Raw genomic sequence first — 20,702 nt, 5'->3', positions numbered from 1 at the left:
CTTCTTTTGGTAAAGCTAACTAACCATCCTTTTGTGAAATGAAAACGGTTCCAAGGATGGTGTCTCTGGAAGGCTTAGTTAATTCGTAGGTAGTATGAATTATTGTTATGAAAACAGAATCCACTCGGGTATCTCTAGGGGCAGAAGGCGAGTTCCTTTAGGACCAAGGACAGGGGTTTCCTTAACTGTCACTAATGGGCCTTTTCTCTGGATAAGACTTCATCCACTAAGAGGACAGCTCTAGGAAATAGAGAACATTACAGAATTTGTTTTCTACACGTGTGATTTTCAGTTAGGGTTCTCCAACCCAAGATTTCCACTCCATGTTAATATGATTAGCTCGAAGCAAAGAGGCCTGGTTTTCTTAGCTCAACTCCTGTAGTTAAGGTATTTGAATATTTTTGACCTTTTGAAATGTGGACAATGACACCTGAATTGTCATCAACTCTCACTGTGGTCGCCTGGTCCTCTGGGCTTGGCAAACTGGGATATAGCGGTTGCAAGAACAGATGCTCTCCTTTTACACTCCCTGGTCCCATGAACTGTAATGGGAGTCATCTAGTCAAACAAGGACACACGGCTGCTCCTGGGGGGAGGGGAGAGGAGGTGATGTTTGCTGTAGCTGAATTCAGGGAATTTCTACATTTGACCTCCATTGTGTATTTTTACATTCTACTTCCTAACTTTGAACATTTCTCTAATTGGGCTAACAGATAACTTGCTGGCTTCATAACTAACATATTTCCATCCATCTATTCCCTCTGTATGTGTTGGTTGCCTTTCCTATCTCTTCTAATTTTCCTTCTCCACATCCGTCTTTCCTCCAGCTTACCCAGAAGCCCATCTCCACTGTGGAACCTTATCTGGCAACCGTGGTCATCAATAATATCTCCTCCTCTTGCACTTCCCTATCCCACAGAGTCTACCAGCCCTTTAGAACACAGTCATGTGTATCTTACTTAAGAGTGCCCTATATCACTTCAAATATAAGTACTTGTCTTAGTTAGGGTTTTACTGCCGTGAACAGACACCATAAGGACAGCATTTAATTGGTGCTGCCTTACAGGTTCAGTCCATTATCATCAAAGCAAGGCAGCATCCAGGCAGGCATGGTGCAGGCAAGAGTTCTACATCTTCATCTGAAGGCTGATAGTGGAAGGCTGACTTCAGGCAGCTAGGGTGAGGGTCTTCAGCCCACTCCCACAGTGACACCCCTGCTCCAACAAGGCCACTCCCTGGGCCACGCATCTACAAGCCATCCCAGTACTTAATGCAGAGATTCTTTTTATATCCCTAGGACCTAGTGCAGTGCCACACATTTCGTTCCTAATAAAGAGCTGTGGAATGGATGAAAGATCTTGTTGACAGTTGCTTCAGTACCACACGGTCTCTCTCTTGTCTTGCTTAATCATATAATTAATTGTAAGGCTCCTAGAAACCAGTCTGTTACTATAATATGATGTTATTTTCTCAAATAGTTTACAGCTTGCTTTATGTGGTTATTAAGGTTTTTTTAAAGTGTGTGTGTGTGTGCGCGCGCGCGCCCAATGCCCATGGAATCCAGTAGGTGGGTGTGTCAGAATCTTTGGAGTTATAGGTGTTTGTGACTTGCCCAATGTGGGAGCTGTGTGGACACTGGCCCTTTGATGGAGCAGCAGGCACTCTTACCCACAGATCTAGTTCTCTGCCGTATTTGGGGATTTTACCACTGATATGCTGTCTATAAAGAAAGCGAGCTGGACTTTATTAAAAGTAAATTAGTATTCTGAGATTATTTTCTTGCATTTTATATTTTAGGAAAATGTAATTTAGAACTCATTGGTGTGTACTAAGTCCTAAAAATGCTTAAAATATTCAGATACAATATTAAAAGTTTTGGTTCTGAGTTGACATTTAGGACGACTCCGAATTGTGATTGTAGGTTGTGTGGATCTCAGATCAGTAATTACCAGAAATGATAAGTAAGTTACTTTTACAGAAAAAAAAAGCCACTTTAAACATCTTTACCTAAGTGTACTTAAGTACAATAGCCACTTGGAAAACCCACCGTTTTCTAAGTGGGATGTGCCTTTTAGTTTCAACGACTTCGGAGAATAGCTGAGTCCGGGATCAGCCTGGAGAATGATTAAACCCTATCTTGGGGGAGAAATGATTTATCTGTTTATCTATTTAACTCTTTATTTGCTGATTTATCTTTACACGTAGGTCTGTGTACCACTCGTGTGCCTGAGCTGGGCAGAAGATCCCCTGGAACTGGAGTTATAGATGTTTGTGAGGCACCGTGCAGGTGCTGGGAATCAAACCCAGGTCCTCCAGAAGAGCAGGGAGTGCTCTTATCCAAGAACTTCCCCTCCAGCTCTCTTGTGTTATCTCATCACATGAGCATACTTAACCTTTCTTTCTCAGCGCTGGGGATTGAGCTCAGAGCCTTGTGGAGGGTATGCAGTTCTCAACCATTAAGCTAATGCGCCCAGCCCCCATTAATCCATTTTTTTTTTTTTTTTTTTTAGAAACTAGGGAGACAAATAGACCAGGACCTATCAGAGCCACACCTTGACTGTCCATGCCACGGCTCCTTTGACTTTGGCCTTTGTGCTTTGAATTAGTTATGTTATCTGTGATATTTTCCAATGGTCACGCAGTATTTCTGTCATCTTAGAGCCTGACCAGACAGGAGTTCTGGCAATTGCTCCAGCAGAACTATGGCACCGAACTAGGATTAAACGCTGAAGAAATGGAACACTTGTCGCTATCAATTGAAGAAAACGTGCAGCCAAGGTACAGTGAGGAAACTTAGGACGTCAGCGTGAATTATGATCGTTTCAATTCTGAGTTTCTGTGAACTCATCATTTGATTTGGCTTGCCCTCTTGTTGGTAGGGTGCAAGCTAGGAGAGAAGAGACTCATTTGTTTAGTTGGTAAGCACTTGTGGGATTTGAAGAAATGTTAGCATTTGCTTCTAGAAAGCCTTTTAATGGAGGATCTGGAGCAGGGGCTGGTGAGATCTCTGAGCTCACAGGAGACACTAGAGCAATTTGAGGGGTAGGGCGGTTTCAGGACTTTTCCTCAAAGGCTCTCTAACACAGTGACGTGCACCTAGCACTCAGTAAATACTGAGCACATTAGTCAGAGGAGCTGACAGTGCTTTGGGAATGCAAGCAATGGTAAGGTCATGCGCTGCTACAGTGTCATAAAGAAATTAGGAGAGAGATTATTTTGACAGCCAATCATTAAGAAGTGTGAACATTTTACTAACTGTCCAAGTAAAAAATGTGCCTTATCAATGTTAATCGAGGCCGTAGCCTCAGTAAACAAAGGTAATACATCAAAACTCTGGAGCAAACATTATGCTAAATGAGAGAAGCCAAGATCCAAGGACCAAATCTTGCCGCTTTGGTTGGGAGCCTAGCAGTTAATGGCTGAGCCTTCTCTCCAAATCTTACAATGCGAATATGTCGAAAGTCTTCATGCATACACAGATGCTTTCCTCCTCTGGGCAGTCTTCTATTCTGCTGCTCCAACCTATGTTGTCTCAGTTTACATCAATATTTTATAGTCTTTTTTTTTCACACGGCTGCACATGCATATTTTATAACTTTCCTGTGAAGTTCACATTTTTCCTTTGACTGCTATCATTATAAAGTTTACTAGTAGTCCTTAGGCACGGAAACGGTGTAGAAAGTCAGTTTACTAACGCAGAGAGCCTTGGGGTGTAGTCAGTAAGATCTGGATTGTGCTTTGTAGCTGGGATATCTCAGGCAAACCTTTGGACGTTTCCCCATCTATGAACACGAGGCAATTAGATTCGGAGGCCTTCAAGGTCTCTGCCAACTTTTGAACTTTGTAGCCTCTGAAGCAGAAAAGAATACGTATTTTGACCGAGTATCTCATACACGTTTGAGGTCACCAGTAAAGCTGTCTTGTCTTCTCCTGGTGACTGTTTTGTAAGAAAATGTCGAGCAGGATCCTGGTGCCCAGTTCTCCCTCGCTGCCCCTCCCTCTGGAAACCGCAAGTCTGCTTCAAACCTTTGTTGCCTCAGCTCTCTGTACTCTTTGTCTCTGTTCTCATTCTTGCATTCTCTCCTTTCCTTTCCCCTCTCCTTTCTAACCTCCATCCTCCTTGAGCTCTTGGGATCTCCATACTCAACTGGTGAGCTACGAAGCCCCATCAATCTGCCTATCCAGGAGGGAGCTGGTCGCAGGCCTACTAATCATTGTTTGGGCAGAGTTAAATAGGGCTTGTGCTGGTTAATTTTATGCCCACTTGACCCAAGCTAGAGTCATCAGAGAGGAGGAAACCTCAGCTGAGAAGATACCTCCATAAGAGCCAGCTGTAAGGCATTTGCCTGATTAGTGATTGATGGGGGAGGGCCCATGCCAGAGTGGGTGGTGCCATCCCTAGGTTGGTAGTTCTACAAGAAAGCAGGCTGAGTAAGCCATGGGAGCAAGCCAATAAGCAGCTCCCCTCTACAGCCTCTGCATCAGCTCTTGCCTCTAGGTTCCAGCCACAATTGAGTTCCTATGCTGACGTCCTCCTTGGAAGTCTTTGGCACTATGACCATTTGAAAGCTATATTTTTACAAGTTATTCTTGGGAGTAAGTAGCTTGTTAGCTGCACTGGGGTCTGAAGAGCCCACACTATTCTTAGAGGCCTGAACATAGATAAAGTTGGGTCCTCAGTACAGAAAAGAATTTCAGGACAAGTGAAACAAACCAGGTTTGTTAGGCAATAAGAGAGACAGGTGTTAGTCCATGCTTGATTTAAGTGCAAGGTGGGGATGGTGGGAGCGAAAATAGAGTCAGGGAACAGAGCTACCTTTAAGGGAAAAGAACACATTTAAGACATGGGTGCGGGGCTTCTCAAGAGAGCCATGAGTCTTTTCCTTTACAGTAAATGTACGTACATAAGTTATATTGTTTAAAGGGTATAATTCACCACAAAGCTTAATGATAAAGTCAGTGAAGTTTTAGAACTCAAATAAGAATGTGTAAGTGAGCTCATTTATTTTACTAAAAACTTTTCTTTTGTGAAAGGAACTATGACGTGACTTCGTGTGGTGTAGTGCTCAGATTTAGGGATAAGAGGACTGCTGGCACAGTTAAGCCTCAGGCCATAAACATTCTTATCCTGAGTAAGCACAGATGGTTGGATGGTTGGTCGAACATCCTTATTTGTGATGTTTTTAGCTTTTTGGGCAGATGTTTTGTTCTGTTTTGTTTTGTTTTGTTTTGAACAGGGTTGTGTAGCTCTGGCTCTCCTGGAACTCCCTTTATAGACCAGACTGTCCCTAGACTCACAGAGATCCCCCTGCCTCTGCCTCCAGGTGCTGGGGTTGAAGGTGCTCCCCACCACACCTCCCCTCATGGCCAGTAGTCTTGAGATTGTCATTTGTGTTGAAGTTTCTTGACTCTCAACCAGAAGGAAATGCAAACCAGATCTCAGAGCGAAGGGGCCTTGTTTTCCTGTCTTTCTGTCCTGCCTCAGCCTGACTGATGGCCGTTATCATATTTAGACATGAGGAGCTTCCACCTCCTAGAGAGCCTGGTTACCTCCGTCGAGACTAAGTCAGAAGCAAGACGATGTAAAACTGCCTTCTGGTGCCAAGTGGCATCTAACCCAAACATCTTCCCAAACCTTGGGAGCTCTGTAGTTTTACAATGCAACCTTAAGCCATATGTATGCATTGGATCAGCTGGGGCTACTTGTATTCCATTACATTTTTAGTAGTTTCTCAGATGTATGGATTTGCATATGAACATACGTTTTATGTTTTCAAGAATAAAGTCAGCTGGTGTCTTTAAGAGGGTAGCTTAACAATCTGTTCTTTGTTGAGATGCGTTAGACTAGCAAACACCTCAGAGAGGCGCATGAAGGGCTGGCTGTCTTCGTGGAGATGACCTTACACTTCTGTAATGCCGTGTTTCCTACAGAAGTCCAGGAAGAAGCAGTGTGGATGACTCTGGGGAAAGAGACGAGAAGTTCTCCAAGGCCATCAGTTTGACACACGAGTCAGTTAGCAGAGCTTCAGAAACAGAGTCATTGGATGGAAACTCACCGGAAAGAGTTAGTATCTGCTGTTCCCCAAAGCCTACACCCCCCACCGAGTCCTGTTAACCATAAGACCAAATCAAGTCAAGTATGCAACGTATCCAAAGTGTTCAAAAGCTTGGGATGTCTGGCTGCTACTTCATTTTAGGAAGAGAGTTTAAGTCTCTAAGTAGCAGAGGTTACGTGGGGGAAAGTATGTGCTGTTCTTCAAAGACACAGAGCGACCAGCAGGTCCTTGAGCAGCGTCTATTAAAACACTCAGTACCATTTAAAATATAACAAGACGTAGGAGCTTGTAGTCAGCGGAATCACCCCAAGAGGAAGGAATGTGTGTGACGGAGAAAATGGATTTCGAATGGGGAGAGATGAGCTGTGAGCACAGGCTTGGTCACAGAGGACAGTTCTTTTTTCTTTCTAGTAGAAACTTCTTAAATAACACATTAAATGTGACAGTCCAACTGGGCTTCTTCGTTAGCTGATGAGTTTCATTTTTTTTTCAAGTACCATATGTGTATTAGCTTTAAAAATGACTGAGTTGGAATCACTTGGAGTCTTTTTTTTTTTTTTTTTTTTTTTTTTTTAAGATAGGGTCTTGTCATGTCTGTTGGGCAGACCTCAAACCTGTCTTCTTCACTCTCCCTAGTCCAGGGCTGCAGGCATTTACCACCACACTTGGCTCACTCTTCCTGTTACTTGATACTCTGTGTGTCTCCCCTGCCCATGGCAGGCCCTTCAGAGGGCCTCCTGTCTTGTTAAACTGACCACTAATCTCTTGTGTTTCCTTTTGTTTTCTGGCATAGCAACATGTCCCACGCACATTGAGAGTGTTTTCCACAACAGACACCATGCCGCTTTTTTCTGATGAACCATTCTCTTGGAGAAGAAGGAGGTCTTCAGAGACCACCTTCTAAGAGCTGAGTGCCTTAACACAGCTTTCCCTGTTTGGGGCCTGCAGCTGGATCGGTCTGATTTTGGAGCAGCATTTGAGCTTCTGAGCCTGCCTCTGCCGGACCCCATATTTCAATGTTAACTGCTTAAGCTTTGCCTTTCATTCTCAGCTATAAGGTGAAAGTAAAAACTCATAGGCTTTCTAAAACAAGAAATAAGTGAATGGGTGTCTGTGAGGGCACTGAGAGCAATGGCTAGCATCCCTTACATGTCCCAAAGCCATAGGCTGTTGTTATTGAAAGACTGCGTGTAGTTAGCAGCGGTTCTGTTTCTTAGACCCCTCAGGGTCTCCTAGCATCTCCTCTGGGTAAATGTTTAGAGAACACTGACCAAGGCTTTATCCATGTGAAGGACCCGAGTTCTACACTTGCTTTAGCAAGTACCCTTCCTCATGCTTCTGCATCAGCCTACTCTTTACACAGCGACACTCTAAGAGACGCTTAGGGATCATCTACTGCACACGAGATGCCATTCTGGAAGTTAAGCTTTGTATGCAGGACACCCAGGGGAGGGAACAAGATGGAGGACTTTTTGTAGAATCATTATCCATTTGCCAAAGTCCACCTTGAGGGCTGGTTTCTCAGGACTCCAATCTGTCACTTAGTCCTCCTATCTCCCCTGTCTAATGTGTCCCCTCTTGGAATACTTAGCCTGTTGGTCTTACCTCTGGTTCTGTCCCTGAAATAAGTTGTCTGTCTATCTTTAATGGTGAATGGGATAGAAAAGAATGCAGTAGACTGACAATGTTCTTGTTGATGTACACATAGTTTTTCAAACTCTTGGGTCTTTTTTCCCAAGGAGTATTTGGGTGAGAGTCTCAGGTCTTAGAGATTAGCAAATGTTGTCTGTTTTTCACTTTGTTTGGTTTTTTTTTTTAAATTTTCATCAAATTGAAAATAACAAAAATCAGAAACAACTCAACTATTTTCTAAATGAAAATTGTTATAAAATTAATATTCCTTGTGAAATACAGGAAACTATCTGGAGATAAAAGCAGTACAAATGTCAACAATTTGTTAACTTTTTTTATTTTAAAACATTTAGTTTATTTTATGTGTTTTGCCTGCATGTATGTCTTTGTGAAGGTGTTGAATCCCCTGGAACCGGAGTTACAGACAGTTTTAAGTCATTATATGGGTGTTGGGCATCGAACCCAGGACCTCTGGAAGAGCAATCTGTGCACTTAACCACTGAGCCATCTCTCCAGCCCCATTCTTTTTATATAGGTATTTACTGATATTCCTATTATAGGAAATGAAATTTAGTTAGCAAGAAGATACAGCATGAGCCTCTGCCTGGCTCTTAGAGGGGTTCTGAGTCCGCTAAGCAAGCACATTGCTCTCTACCATGTAATCCCCAAATATATCAACCCCTGGTTTTGGCTGCTTGAAGTGTCAGTTCTCAGGATACTAACTGGTAGTCTAACTCTTCACTAAGTTGTTTCCTGGGTCCTAGTTACCACTCAGCTTCCCGACTGACTGTGTTCTCCCTAGGGCTGAGTATCCCTTCAGTGCTAGGTAAGGATCGTCTAGAGCAGAAAAGAGAAGGGCTGATATATGCTTTGTATACCCTTCCACCTCTGGACACACAGACAGGGCAAAGAGGATTTTTTTTTTGTATAGTTAATACACACTTTATACTTACCTTCCTGGTTATAGTTAGTTCTATTTGAATCGTAACGTAACAATGGCATTTACATTTAATACCCATCAGTTACTATCTCTGTCCTATACTATAGTATGTCGGTTACTATAAAATGACTTCTCATTAATCATGCCCAGGAAGTATACTTATCACATTTTGGTATACTTTAATTCTCTGTCTCTTAGTCTCTTAATGGTAGGACCATCAGGCTTGTTGTGAGGTTAACCTCTTCTCCCCATTGCACCCCTAAATGACTTCTATCTTTTTATGGTCTTTCCATTTCTACTTCAGTCCCTGGTTTTAAGAGAGTGGGCACTGGCTAAGGAAACTAAACTGGGTTTGGTTTCTCCCCTTGTCTGTCCCAAAAGACCTGATTGTTCCGAATTGTCTTCTTCCGCTGTGTCCTTTCCTTTGTGCTCTGACCACTCACATGCTGGTAACTTCCTTTGAATCCCTTTTATGTGATATTCTTCATAGGCCTGCCATTCACCACTGTGTGAGAACACTGCAGAAAGGCCTTCATATCCCGGGTAGCATTCAATCCTAAAAGCAGCATTTCGATCCTGTACTCTTCATATTTAATATTAAAGTGCTTGCTGTAAATCCTGTGTTTCAAAACAGTTTTTTTTCTTAACCTTTAAACCAAATTGTTTGTCTCTTAGGGATTAGGGAAAGAGGGGTCTCAGAGTGAGAGACACGTGAGAAAAAGTCCTTCCCTAGCTTCAGAAAAGAAGTTAAGCAGAGCTCCCTCCAAGACACTGGACTTGAATAAGAATGAGTACCTTTCTCTGGACAAGAGCAGTACTTCAGATTCTGTCGATGAAGGTAAAGAATTTTAAATCTTAACAAAATTCCAGGCATGTCTTCTAATGTTTACCTTTGTGTTAGGGGTGTGTGTGTGTGTGTGTGTGTGTGTGTGTGTGTGTGTGTGCATGCAGAGTGAGAATTTGATTGTGGCAGCCTCACATCCAGAGAACCAGAAAAGGAATGAATGTGTGTAGAAAACAGGAGACCAGCTTAGTCAGTCTTCCCATCTTTATTTCTCTCAAAGCCTGGAGTTTGAAGTCTCCATTAGAGTGACTTAGAATTCCAAGCTTTGAGAACTAGGGAGGAGAGGCATGGTGAAATATCTCAGTGCAAGCAAAGGGACCTGACTTCAACCCCTGGCACCCACATGACAAACCCAGCATTTGTTAGCCATGGTGGCACGGGTCTGCCCTCCCACCATCAGGAAGACAGGGACAGGCAGATCTTTGGTCTCACTGGCTTGGCAGTCTCTCATAATCAATATGTTCCAGGTCCCACTGAGAGGCAAGACCAGGTCTCAGACAATGAAGGTGTCTGTCTCCTGAGGAAACCACACTGAAGGTTGTCTGGACTTCACAGACACATGAACACATGTATACACACAGAAACAAATGTGTCTGAACACTCATTCTTACATAACACACACACACACACACACACACACACACACACACACACACACACACAGGGCTTTCATGCAATGGACATGGAGCAGTGGTAGTGGAATAGCAAATCTCTTACTAGAAAGCCTCTATACCTCTCCTACAGACTGAGGTAAGATATTCCCATTGTTACTGTATTTAGTCTAGCTCTCCTCCACCTATAGAAAAATAAGAAATTGAAGGTTTTGTTTGAACACATGTATGAGTTAGCTGTGCAGAGGCTGGATTGAGGACAAGATCTTTGACTCCAATCTTCTTTTCACTTAAAGAACTTCCCAAGTTGTTTATTACTACTACTACTACTACTACTACTACTACTACTACTACTACTACTACTACTACTACTACTAAAGGTAGGTTCTCACTGTGTAGTCTTGGGTGCAGGCCTGTAACTCACTTTTTAGTTCTTTTGAACTCAGAGCTCCTCCTGTGTCTGCCACTGCTGGGATTAAAGGCACGAGTACCATGTCCAGGAACTCCCAACTTCTTTTTTCTCTTCTTTTTCCAAAGAGATATCTTCTAGGTGTGGTGGTGCACACCTTTAATCCCAGTCTTTGGGAAGCAGAAGCAGGTGTAAGTTTAAGGCTAACTTGCTCTACATAATGTGTTCTAGACTAGCCAAGGTAGATAGTGACATCCTGCCTCAACCAATTAACCAAACAACCAAACAAACAACCATCTTAACAAAGGCTTGCCATATATACACAATATGTATACAACTATGAAAATAATTAGTCACAGTCTGAGATAAATATTAATTTGAATTACCGTGTGACTTCCGAAGGAAGTAAAAATGTCTAGAAAGCAACCCTGTTTAGAAGATTAGCTTGTTGATGTTACTTAAAGATTACTATTCCGGGGGTTGGGGATTTGGCTCAGTGGTAGAGCGCTTGCCTAGCAAGCGCAAGGCCCTGGGTTCAGTCCCCAGCACCAAAAAAAAAAAAGAAAAAAAAAAAAAAAGAAAAAAAATTACTATTCCACTCAATATGGGTGACATTAAATGCTTTGGATTTTGGTTATCTAGAATATTTTTGAGAACTATTTAGAGATAACTTTGAAGGCAGAAGCATGATCATACCTTCACAATCGCTTCTGAACTCTTTTATTAGAGCCAGTGTATATTGAAAATTTTTAAATTTAAACTTATTTTCAAATCACTTAAATTTTTTTATCCATTTATTCTCTCATTATTACATCCAGATCACATTTCCCTTCCCCTCCTCCCCACCCCTCCCCTCCACATGCCCCTTCACCATCCACGTCTCCGTGTCTCTTCAGAAAAGGGCAGGCCTTCCAGGGATATCAGTTGAACATGGCATATGGAGTTGCAGTCAGACTAGGCACAGACCTCAGATCAAGGCTGGATGAGGCAACCCAGTAGGAGGACAAGGTTCCCAAGGGCAGGCAGCTGCAGCAGAAACAGCCCTCCCTCCCTCTGTTCAGAGGCCCACAAAAGCACCAAGCCACACAACCATAATCAAGTCACTCTTAAAGGAACATTCTACAGTTGAAAAAAGATTTCTGACAAATAAAACTGCTAATACAATTCTACATGACATTTACCTATTCTACACGGTATTTAAAATAACTTATGGGGCCAGCGAGGTGGCTCAGTGGGTAAGGTGCTTGCTATGCAGCCAAAGAGCTTGAGTTCAGTCCCTGGAGTCCACACAGCGGGAGGAGAAAACCGACTCCTGCGAATTGCCCTTTGAACCCTGTGTGTGTGTGATAGCTCATATACCCTCCCCCACACTAAATAAGGAAATATAAAAAGTAAGATAAATTATTTGGATTCAGAAGACCAACAGATGTAGCTAGACTCCAGCGATGATGAATAATCAGTCTTTACCTTCTTTCGGTGTCAAGGGTATCAAACGTGCTGCACTCCGGCTGCTGTCTTCACTGCACGCTCAATATTGTTGCACAGGCTCCACAGAGAGTCTCCTTCCCGATATCCCTACCGCCATAAAGTAGGGAAGGACAAAAACGAAGCAAAGAGCAAGTCAGAGCGACCAGAATAGCACCATTACCACGAATGGTGGCCAAGTTAGAGGATAATCCGCCTATGTGTGCCAGAGGTTACAGGGCTGCTGACTGAGCAGAGGATGACGATGACCACATCTGTCAGGCCAGCCACCCTCTGTAGAGCAAAGATCAGCCATGGAGCAGCAGCTGCTGCTGGGGTTGCCTGGGCTTCACAGGACAGGGCCGACATAGGCCAAGCCTGCCCGGTACGCCCCTTCCATGCTTACACATTATATCGGGCAGCATGAGCTGCTATGACAGATAGCACGTGGCTCAGAAAAGAGCACTGTACTTCCGTACAGTTCTGTAGGGCAGAAGTCACAGATCAGGCCTAGCTTAATCACCCTCTGGTCAGGATACTCTTGCTGGCTGTGGATAGATACCTTCTTGTTCTTTCCTTAGTGCGTGCCTAGGAGGTTAGGGTGAGAGGAAGCAGGGAATAGTTGAGAATATAATACCATCCCCCCCCAAAAAAACCCAGACATTTATGGAAAACTTACTGGTGAGCCTTGCTCCCAACTTACTCCAAGTGCTCATAACCCATGGGTATTACACAGTAGGTTTTATAAGAAGTCTTTCTTGAAGCTATGCACGCCGACCTTGAAGTCAGTGCAGTAGGCCTGTGGGGATGGTGAGTAGCAAGGCCTTACTAGGCCTCCTGCTGGTATGTGTTAGGGGTGAGTGGGGGTGGATTAGTCATGTGCTGCAGGACCGAACCCAGCACTCTAGGAGGATCTATTATGGCACCCAGTGGCCAAATATGCGAGTGACACCAAAACAAGGAGTGATTTTTCTCTTGGTTCAAACCTACTCTTAAAAGAATCATCCATCCTTAAAAAGTCATTTCATTATTGAGTTCCTAGTAAAGTAACATTAAAACTCAAAAGCCACACACACACACCCATCTAGGAATAACGGAAACTTGTGTGTAGTTTCTGTACATGACCCCCGGTCACACTGTGTTTCTTATTGGTACCTCCTTAAAACCTGCCTGGTTTAACAGTGGGCATCTCATGCTTTTTTCCCCCAGTGTTCTTAAGGCATTGGGGTTTCTTATTAGATTATCATTAGATGATAACTTGGGTACTTCCACGGTTTTCCCTAAGTGAATCTCAGACCCATCAGGTTTTTGAAAGGAGTATGGTGATGAATTTTACATTTTTTTCAATTTTCCCAAGGTTGTAAAATGATGAGGACATTGGCAGGAAACGAACTAGGGAGAAAATGGGGAAAGTTAGACAAAGTGGAGGTTTGGACATCCATGTGGGTGGCTAGAGGGAGCAGCCAGGTGGGGAGCTCTTCACGCTAAGCATTGGTCAGCTCTGTCGTCATCATCATTGTTGAGACAGGCTGTCCTGAAAAGCCAGTCCTATACTCAGGCAGACCCTGAGCTTCCTTTCACCCTCCTGCCCCACCCTGAGTGCTAGGATCTTATATGCATCACCACACTGGCTAAAGTGAAGCACTTTGTAAGAGGGTTTTTTTTTTTTTTTTTAAAGCCTACAGCACCCGGTATTCCTAGGCGGTCTCCCATCCAAGTACTAACCAGGCCCGACCCTGCTTAGCTTCCGAGATCAGACGAGATTGGGCGCGTTCAGGGTGGTATGGCCGTAGACAAAGTGAAGCACTTTGATCTGCTTTTTGAACAGATAGAAAAATGAGAAAAACCTGCCACACACACACACACACACACGCGCACACACACACACACACACACACACACACACACACACACACACACACGTATATATACCCCACACAACCAGTTAAAGTATCATGATACTGTCTCATGGAGGGAGTCAATGTGACTCCCTTCCCCCAACTCAATCCTTACCTACGTAGGACATTTTTATGCATCCTCAAAACAACAGGCAGTGTATATATTTAAGTTTCATGTTATTGTATTTCCCCTACATTCCTATATTCATCTGCCTCATTCCAAAGTATTTCTACCAGCCACCTTCAAATTTATACTTCAAAAAATTGTTTGACATTATGTGCATTTGTGTGTTTGTGTGTTTGTGCGTGTGTGCGTGTGTGTGTGTGTGTGTGTGTGTGTGTGTGTGTGTGTGTGTGTGTACTGCTGGTGCCCACAGAGGTAGGAAGTCCTTGGATCTCCTGGAGCTGGAGTTATAGGGGTTGTGAGCTGTCCAGTGTGGGTGCTGGGATCCAAACCTGGGTCCTCTGGGAGAGCAGCCTCCTCTCCAGTCCCAAGACGATATTTTTTAAGCAGTATTTTTTTTTTCTCTCTTGACGATAGTACTGTGCTCCTGAGTTGAGCAGTGTCTTTTCTGCATTTAAAAATACCACCTGCCAACGTACCATGCTGCAGCTGTATTATTGGGGGTGTTGTTTGGAGAGAATTAAAATGTCAAGAATTTCATAAATGAGAAATCCAAAGCAGGAATAATTTATTTCATTTATTTATTTCCTTCGACAAATTCCCATGCAGAATATATTATTAATTTCTGATACTGATATAGCAAATTGCACTTTTATCAGTCATAATTCAGTATCTATCACCTAATGGGGCTTAGGAGAAACATGAAAATATTATATTGAAGAATGTACATACATGTAATCTTTCCATTTCCAATATGAATAAGAAGCTCACTTTTGAAAGGTTTCTTGAAAGAGGTGGCTCCTTCTAGGTATCAAGACAATATCAGCTGAGCTTGGTACTTATTGCATTCAATTTCTAAAAATTTGCACAGCAAAAGAAAATCAATAGAGTGACAAGACATCTACAAAAATGGAGTAATGTCTGTACCATATCAAACAGGGATTAATATCCAGAGAATATTTAAAAATTAAACAAAGAGCAAGTGATTCAGTTTATAATTAGGCAAATGAGCTTAAAACCACTTTTCAAATAAAAACGACCAATGGCCAATAAATACAAATAAAAGTCTTCAGCATTTTTAGCTCTTTGGGGAAACTAGATCCTCGTCCCCACAGGCATGTTCGAGGCCGGCTATATGAAACTCTGTCTCAAAAAACAAACAACCCCCACCCCCTACCCAACCAACCAAAAATAATTACATTGAGATTCCATGCTATCCCTGTTAGCACGGCGACACCAAGAAAACAAACAAACAGAATCTCAACAGGTATGGGGGTGTGGGAGAGAAAGAAACTCTCAGGCCTGCTGTTTACAGTGTGAGTTAGTCTTTTCTGGGACATATGCCCCCCCAAACCCCCTAAGGTAAAAGTCAGCCTCCTTAGGGAGCCCTGTGTGCTCAGTGTTGTTGTGACTGAACCATTCATAAGAGCCAAGAGCACCTCACCCTTACCCACAACCACTATTCTAGTTTATCCGTGAAGAACGCAGGGCAGCCCATACTGAAGGCCATTGTGTAAAATGACCTGAACTGCTCTCTGGAATCCAGGGTTCAGAAGCATAACAAAGAAACAAAGAAACGTAAAGGTGAGAAGGTGCCAGGGATTAGAGCAGACTAGAGAGATTGGGTTGGATCCTTGTGTAGGAAGAATTTCCTGCAGAAATTCTACCAAAACCTATAGTTGTTTGCTTCCATATGAATATTTGAGTTATATTTTAATTATTTATTTTATGTATATGAGTACACTGTAGCTGTCTTCAGACACACCAGAAGAGGGCATCAGATCCCATTACAGATGGTTGTGAGCCACCATGGGGTTGCTGGGAATTGAACTCAGGACCTCTGGAAGAGCAGCCAGTGCTCTTAACCGCCTCAGAGCCATCTTTCCAGTCCCTGAGTTATTGTTTTTATCATGAACATACAATACTTCTGTGTCAGAGAAAGCTTTTCCCCAAGCATGGCAGGGAGGCTATCTTATAGAACCGTAGCTAATTGTCTAATTTCAGCGGCGATTTCTACGCTGGAGGAGCCCTTTGAAATCTCAGTGAATCGTTTTGCCTATAAATAGTGTTTTTTACAAGAAGAGGGTGAATCAGTATCTGCACGGTTCTTTACACACAAATCAGTAATGAGAGGGAAAGCCATCACGGTCGGGGCAGAGTCCTGCTCTTCTGGTTTGCAAACCATTCTCTTTGGTTAAAGCACACTTGTTCCCATGTCACCCTTGGAGCTTGGTTTCTGAGGTTCGGAGCTTGTGTCATGTTTTTTTATGGTGTATCAGTAGAAAGTAAACCTTGAAATAATGACTAGTCACTGTCCTTTGTCATTAAATCATTTAAAAGTTTGTGTTGGGTTGTTTCCACTATTTCTGTTACACACCATGCTCTGTTCTTCCTCTTTTTCTTTTCTCTCTTTCTTTCTTTCTCTCTTTCTCTTTCTTTTTTTTTCTTTTTCCTCCTCCTCCCTCCCTTCCTCCTCTCTCCTCTCTCTCTCTCTCTCTCTCTCTCTCTCTCTTTTCTTTCTTTTTTCTTTCTTTCTTTTTTTGGTAGTCTTTTCAGTTAAACTCTTTTAGGCAATGTAAAATGAAGGGTACTTTTTCGTGTGCTTGAGTGGATTCAAATTCCAGAGCAGTCACTCCTGACCTCTCTCCGTGTCACACGTTCCTCCTCTGTAGAGGAAGATGATAGATAATGTCGCTTCTTCCAAAGGACTGTGGAAGGCCGAGAGGTGTCAGTACTGGAAGACAGTTAGCGGTGTCTGACATATATGGGAACACGGGCTGCTGCGCTGTTTCCCAGGGACATCAGAGGTGACTTTAGTTCATCTGCTGTGGTAGTGTTCAGCAGGTGCTTAGCCATCAGGTTCCCAGGGGGAGCAAGTTCTGTTCCACCGGACATTACTCAGCTTTGAAGAACACTTTCCAGGAAGAGTTGTTGTTGTTGTAAAATTATAAACATGGCAGTCTTCTACCCCCTCTAGATCCGGCACCACAGTGCCCCAAGATGTCTGGTAGATATCTTGCCAGAAGCACACATCCCAACTCCGTGGTGGCCTAGACCAGCCGCTGCACCCTCTCTTACTCTTCAATCTGCATATTAAGAACACACAACACAATAACCTCTGATCCAATTGATAAGATATAATTGCCCACCTACACATACAAAGCCCTGTACAATCCATCCCTTAAGAACATTCATAAAAAGCTGTAAATACACAGAGTGGGATCTTAATGTCACCCTCCATGTTCTCCCCGAGGCTACTCTGCCATCTCCATTCCAGTCTCCTCCCCTTCCCTCAAATTTTTCTCCCGCCCATCCTTCCTTCTCATCCAATGACAGGCCTCCTTCTATCCTGTACACACCCTCACCTGTATGACATCCTCCAAGTTGCTATTCCCACCTTAAGGTAGGGTATTGAGAATACACTGTGAGTACAGTGATCCCTACCTGGGACAGCCACAGTAAACCAGGTGAGCTCATTCAGATCAATGTGTTAGTGCACACAGCAAATAGAACCACCGCAGACTTATTTCCTGAATGTATTCAGTGGTGTGGCTTGAAATGGCTCTGGTGGATATTTCTTTTTATCACACACAAAACATTGATTTCTGTGGTATCTTATAGGAGTTCAATATTATTCCAGCTAAGTGTTTATGTGCGTGTGTGCGTTTTAACAATTGAAAATTATGATCTGGTTTAGCCAAGTACTTATGTTTATGTTGAACATAAATGTTTCCAATTTGTAGTTTTAGATTTCTGGAAGTAGGATAATCATATTTAAAAATTATTTTGTATCAAGACCCAAACAAAACAAGTCTTTCCCCTGAAGTGTTGAAATTATCTTTCCTTAATTTCTTCTTTTCTGGTTTTTTTTTTTTTTTTTCTAGAAAATATTCCCGAGAAAGATCTTCAAGGAAGACTCTATATCAACCGAGTTTTTCACATCAGTGCCGAGAGAATGTTTGAATTGCTCTTCACCAGCTCACACTTTATGCAGAGATTTACTAATTCTAGAAACATAATAGGTTGGTCCTCTGTTCTTACTAATAACAAATTGGGGAGGATTTTCCTTGGAGGGTTGAAACTGATAGTGTCTTGGGGCCGGAGGGGTGGGAGTGAGGGTTAGACACAATTTGATTTTAAGGTGTTGACTTTAAAACTGGGATTTAAATGTTTGGTTAAATTCACATGTGACCAAAATAATTGTTTAATTAGGTAAGTGCTACTTAAAACGTATAAGATTTATACCCTAAAAAACCTGCGGTAATTCATTAATGTACCCATTTAGTCTAGTTGAACCCTATTGTGTGGAAAGGACTGCATTATGTGACACGTGGATGCAGGTGGAGTGTCAACTGAAGTAACCCCCTGGCCAAGTGGCCTGATAGTATTTATCGCAGCTGAGAATTCCTAGACATGGTCCTTACACTGTGAGGTTCATAGTCAACAGAGATGGGTGTGTGTGCACCCTGAAAGCCGCTCACTGGGCCTACGGCAGCATCATTTATGATCTCAAGCACCCATCAGTAGTAGACTAGCAAATTGCTGGTTTCCACTAAAGAGCCCCGTACAACAGTGCAAGCAACGGCGAGCTCCTGCTGCTTATGAGTTAACCTCACAGACACAATGTTAAGTGAAAGAAGCTAGACACAAGTGTGCACACGGTGATATCTTGGCAGACACATGGAAGTCCATGTGTTCACTGCCATTGTAGAGGGGTAGATGGGTGAAGCCTGGACTGCTTTTGAATGTCAATTAAGTTTTACGTATTAGCCTGAATAGTAGTGCCCATGTGTGCATCTCTGGTGAAATCAACAGAGCTGTGCCAAGTACCTATAATATAACGAAAACGTAGTTTTATATAGGGAGCTGATCACACTCCCAGAACAACTTCACTGCTCATGTGATAAAAGTTCTATATTGTTAAATATCTCAAATAAGTTTTTAGTAAGTTTTAAAGCAAATATATATCCAGATACTTTGTTAACTTTGGGAGTCAACCGCATCACGTTAGAATGCAGTAGCCGTAGACGTTTGTACAAGGTAAGCCATTTCACATGGTCAGCAAATCAGTTCTGTAACCCGAGGATTTTGTTAACCATTAGGTTATCTGAGACTTTCACAACAGCATAAGCACATATCCACTGATAAGATATCAACATGGACTCCAGGTCCAAAGCTGAATGTTCTTATTCCCAGCAGGGTAGCAAAGGGATTCCGTTGATAATAGATTTTGTGGTTATTTCATGAGTTTCACGGCTTTAAGAATTTTTCTATTTTCCGTTAAAAATAAAATATCTAGGAGATGTAAGTTGCCCCCTGCTCAGTGGTTCACATTTGACTGTATCTCTTCTGAATCGGATTGTACTTTGTGATTGGTTTCTGTCTGGGGAATTGCGTCCCTGTGAGGAGTTAGGTGTGGTTCCTGGAGTATCTGCTACCCAGTGGTTGTCGATGAGGCAATGCCTCTTTTATAGTTACTATAAGGCACCACAGGTTATTACAAATTGGTAGGAAGTAAAGTGTGCTTTTTGCAGCACAACTAGTCCTGCTATCTAGTATCTATCTGGCCTCAGCATGGTTGGTTAGATCCACTCGCTGGTGTCATAAATAGCTTTAGGAAGCAAAGGCTTCTGGCTTATTCAAAGCCCGAACAGTTATGGGCACATTACAGGGTAGACCTAGAATGAGTCAAGAGGTCTTTCTCTAAAAGATCATTGTTCCTGACCTTAAACCATACTGTTATTCTTAGAACCCGCTACCCAGTGATCAATGTCATCTTTCTTCTTTTATTTCTACTGTGTGTGTGTGTGTGTGTGTGTGTGTGTGTGTGTGTGTGTGACACACATGTGTGGAGGTCAGAGGACAACTTGTAAGAAGGACAACTTCCTCTGTGTGGGGTCGGAGAGTCAAACTTGGATTGGCAGGGTTGGTGTAACTGCTTGGTAACTGCTGTCCTGGTCTAGTGAAAAATGTCCCCCATCAGCACTTGAAAACTCCAGTTGGTGTCGCTCTTCGCAGAGCTTGTGAAAACTTTCAGGAGGCGTAGTCTTGCTGGAGGAGGCATGTGGCCGGGGGCTTTGGGTCATGGTATTTTGTCACAGCAACAAAAATAACTAAGACATCTCCTGAGCCATCTCGCCAGCCCCATGGATCTAATTTATTTTCATAAGGAACTTTTAATTTGGCAGTCTCTTTAATTTCTATTTACAGTTGCATGCCATTACTCGTAATTAAAAACTCAATTTAGAATATTTTTTCATTTAGATAAATGTAAACCTTCAGAGAAGCTTCACGAGTCGTATGATAACATCCATATTTACGTTCCTTAGGCTTCTCCTCAGAATTTAAAACTGTAATGAAATGTACATGCTGTAAAGGAAGCAAACAGTTCAGAGACGTTATGTACACACATCATTGTAGAGCCATCTCCACGTGCCTCTCCAGATCTTTTCCATCAACACAAACAGAAACTCTGAGCCTATAAATAACTCTCCATCTGACCCTCCCCAGTTCCTGGGGAACCACCATTCCATCTTTTATACTGTGAATTTAACAAATCGGGCTACTCTGTAAATGAATGTGTACAACATTTGTTTTTACTGAGAAGTTTCCCACTTAACATAATGTCTTCAAACCCATCCATCCATGAGAAGACCCATAGCAGAATTCTGCATCTTTTAAAGACTGTATTATATTTTGTATATGTATATATAATATCATATTC

At 42.6% G+C, this 20,702-nt stretch overlaps 1 protein-coding gene and 1 non-coding gene across 2 annotated transcripts in view; one reads left to right on the top strand and one right to left on the bottom strand.

The window, feature by feature from the left end:
* Gramd1c (GRAM domain containing 1C) overlaps positions 1 to 20,702 on the top strand; it is a 101,739-nt gene that overhangs the window by 61,562 nt on the left and 19,475 nt on the right. Inside the window, exons 9-12 of the mRNA XM_032899647.1 lie at positions 2,660 to 2,778; positions 5,932 to 6,064; positions 9,304 to 9,466; positions 17,863 to 18,000. Of these exons, the coding sequence (XP_032755538.1) occupies positions 2,660 to 2,778; positions 5,932 to 6,064; positions 9,304 to 9,466; positions 17,863 to 18,000 (553 nt within the window). The remainder of the gene's footprint in view (positions 1 to 2,659; positions 2,779 to 5,931; positions 6,065 to 9,303; positions 9,467 to 17,862; positions 18,001 to 20,702) is intronic.
* On the bottom strand, positions 13,633 to 13,751 carry LOC116899734. The gene has a single exon (XR_004387753.1). It is a non-coding gene; the product is annotated as a 5S ribosomal RNA (ribosomal RNA).

This window comes from Rattus rattus, chromosome 4, assembly GCF_011064425.1.
Source record: "Rattus rattus isolate New Zealand chromosome 4, Rrattus_CSIRO_v1, whole genome shotgun sequence".
NCBI classification, from domain to species: domain Eukaryota; kingdom Metazoa; phylum Chordata; class Mammalia; order Rodentia; family Muridae; genus Rattus; species Rattus rattus.
The sequence above is the reverse complement of the archived record's forward strand: the minus strand, read 5'-3'. Positions and strand labels throughout refer to the sequence as shown.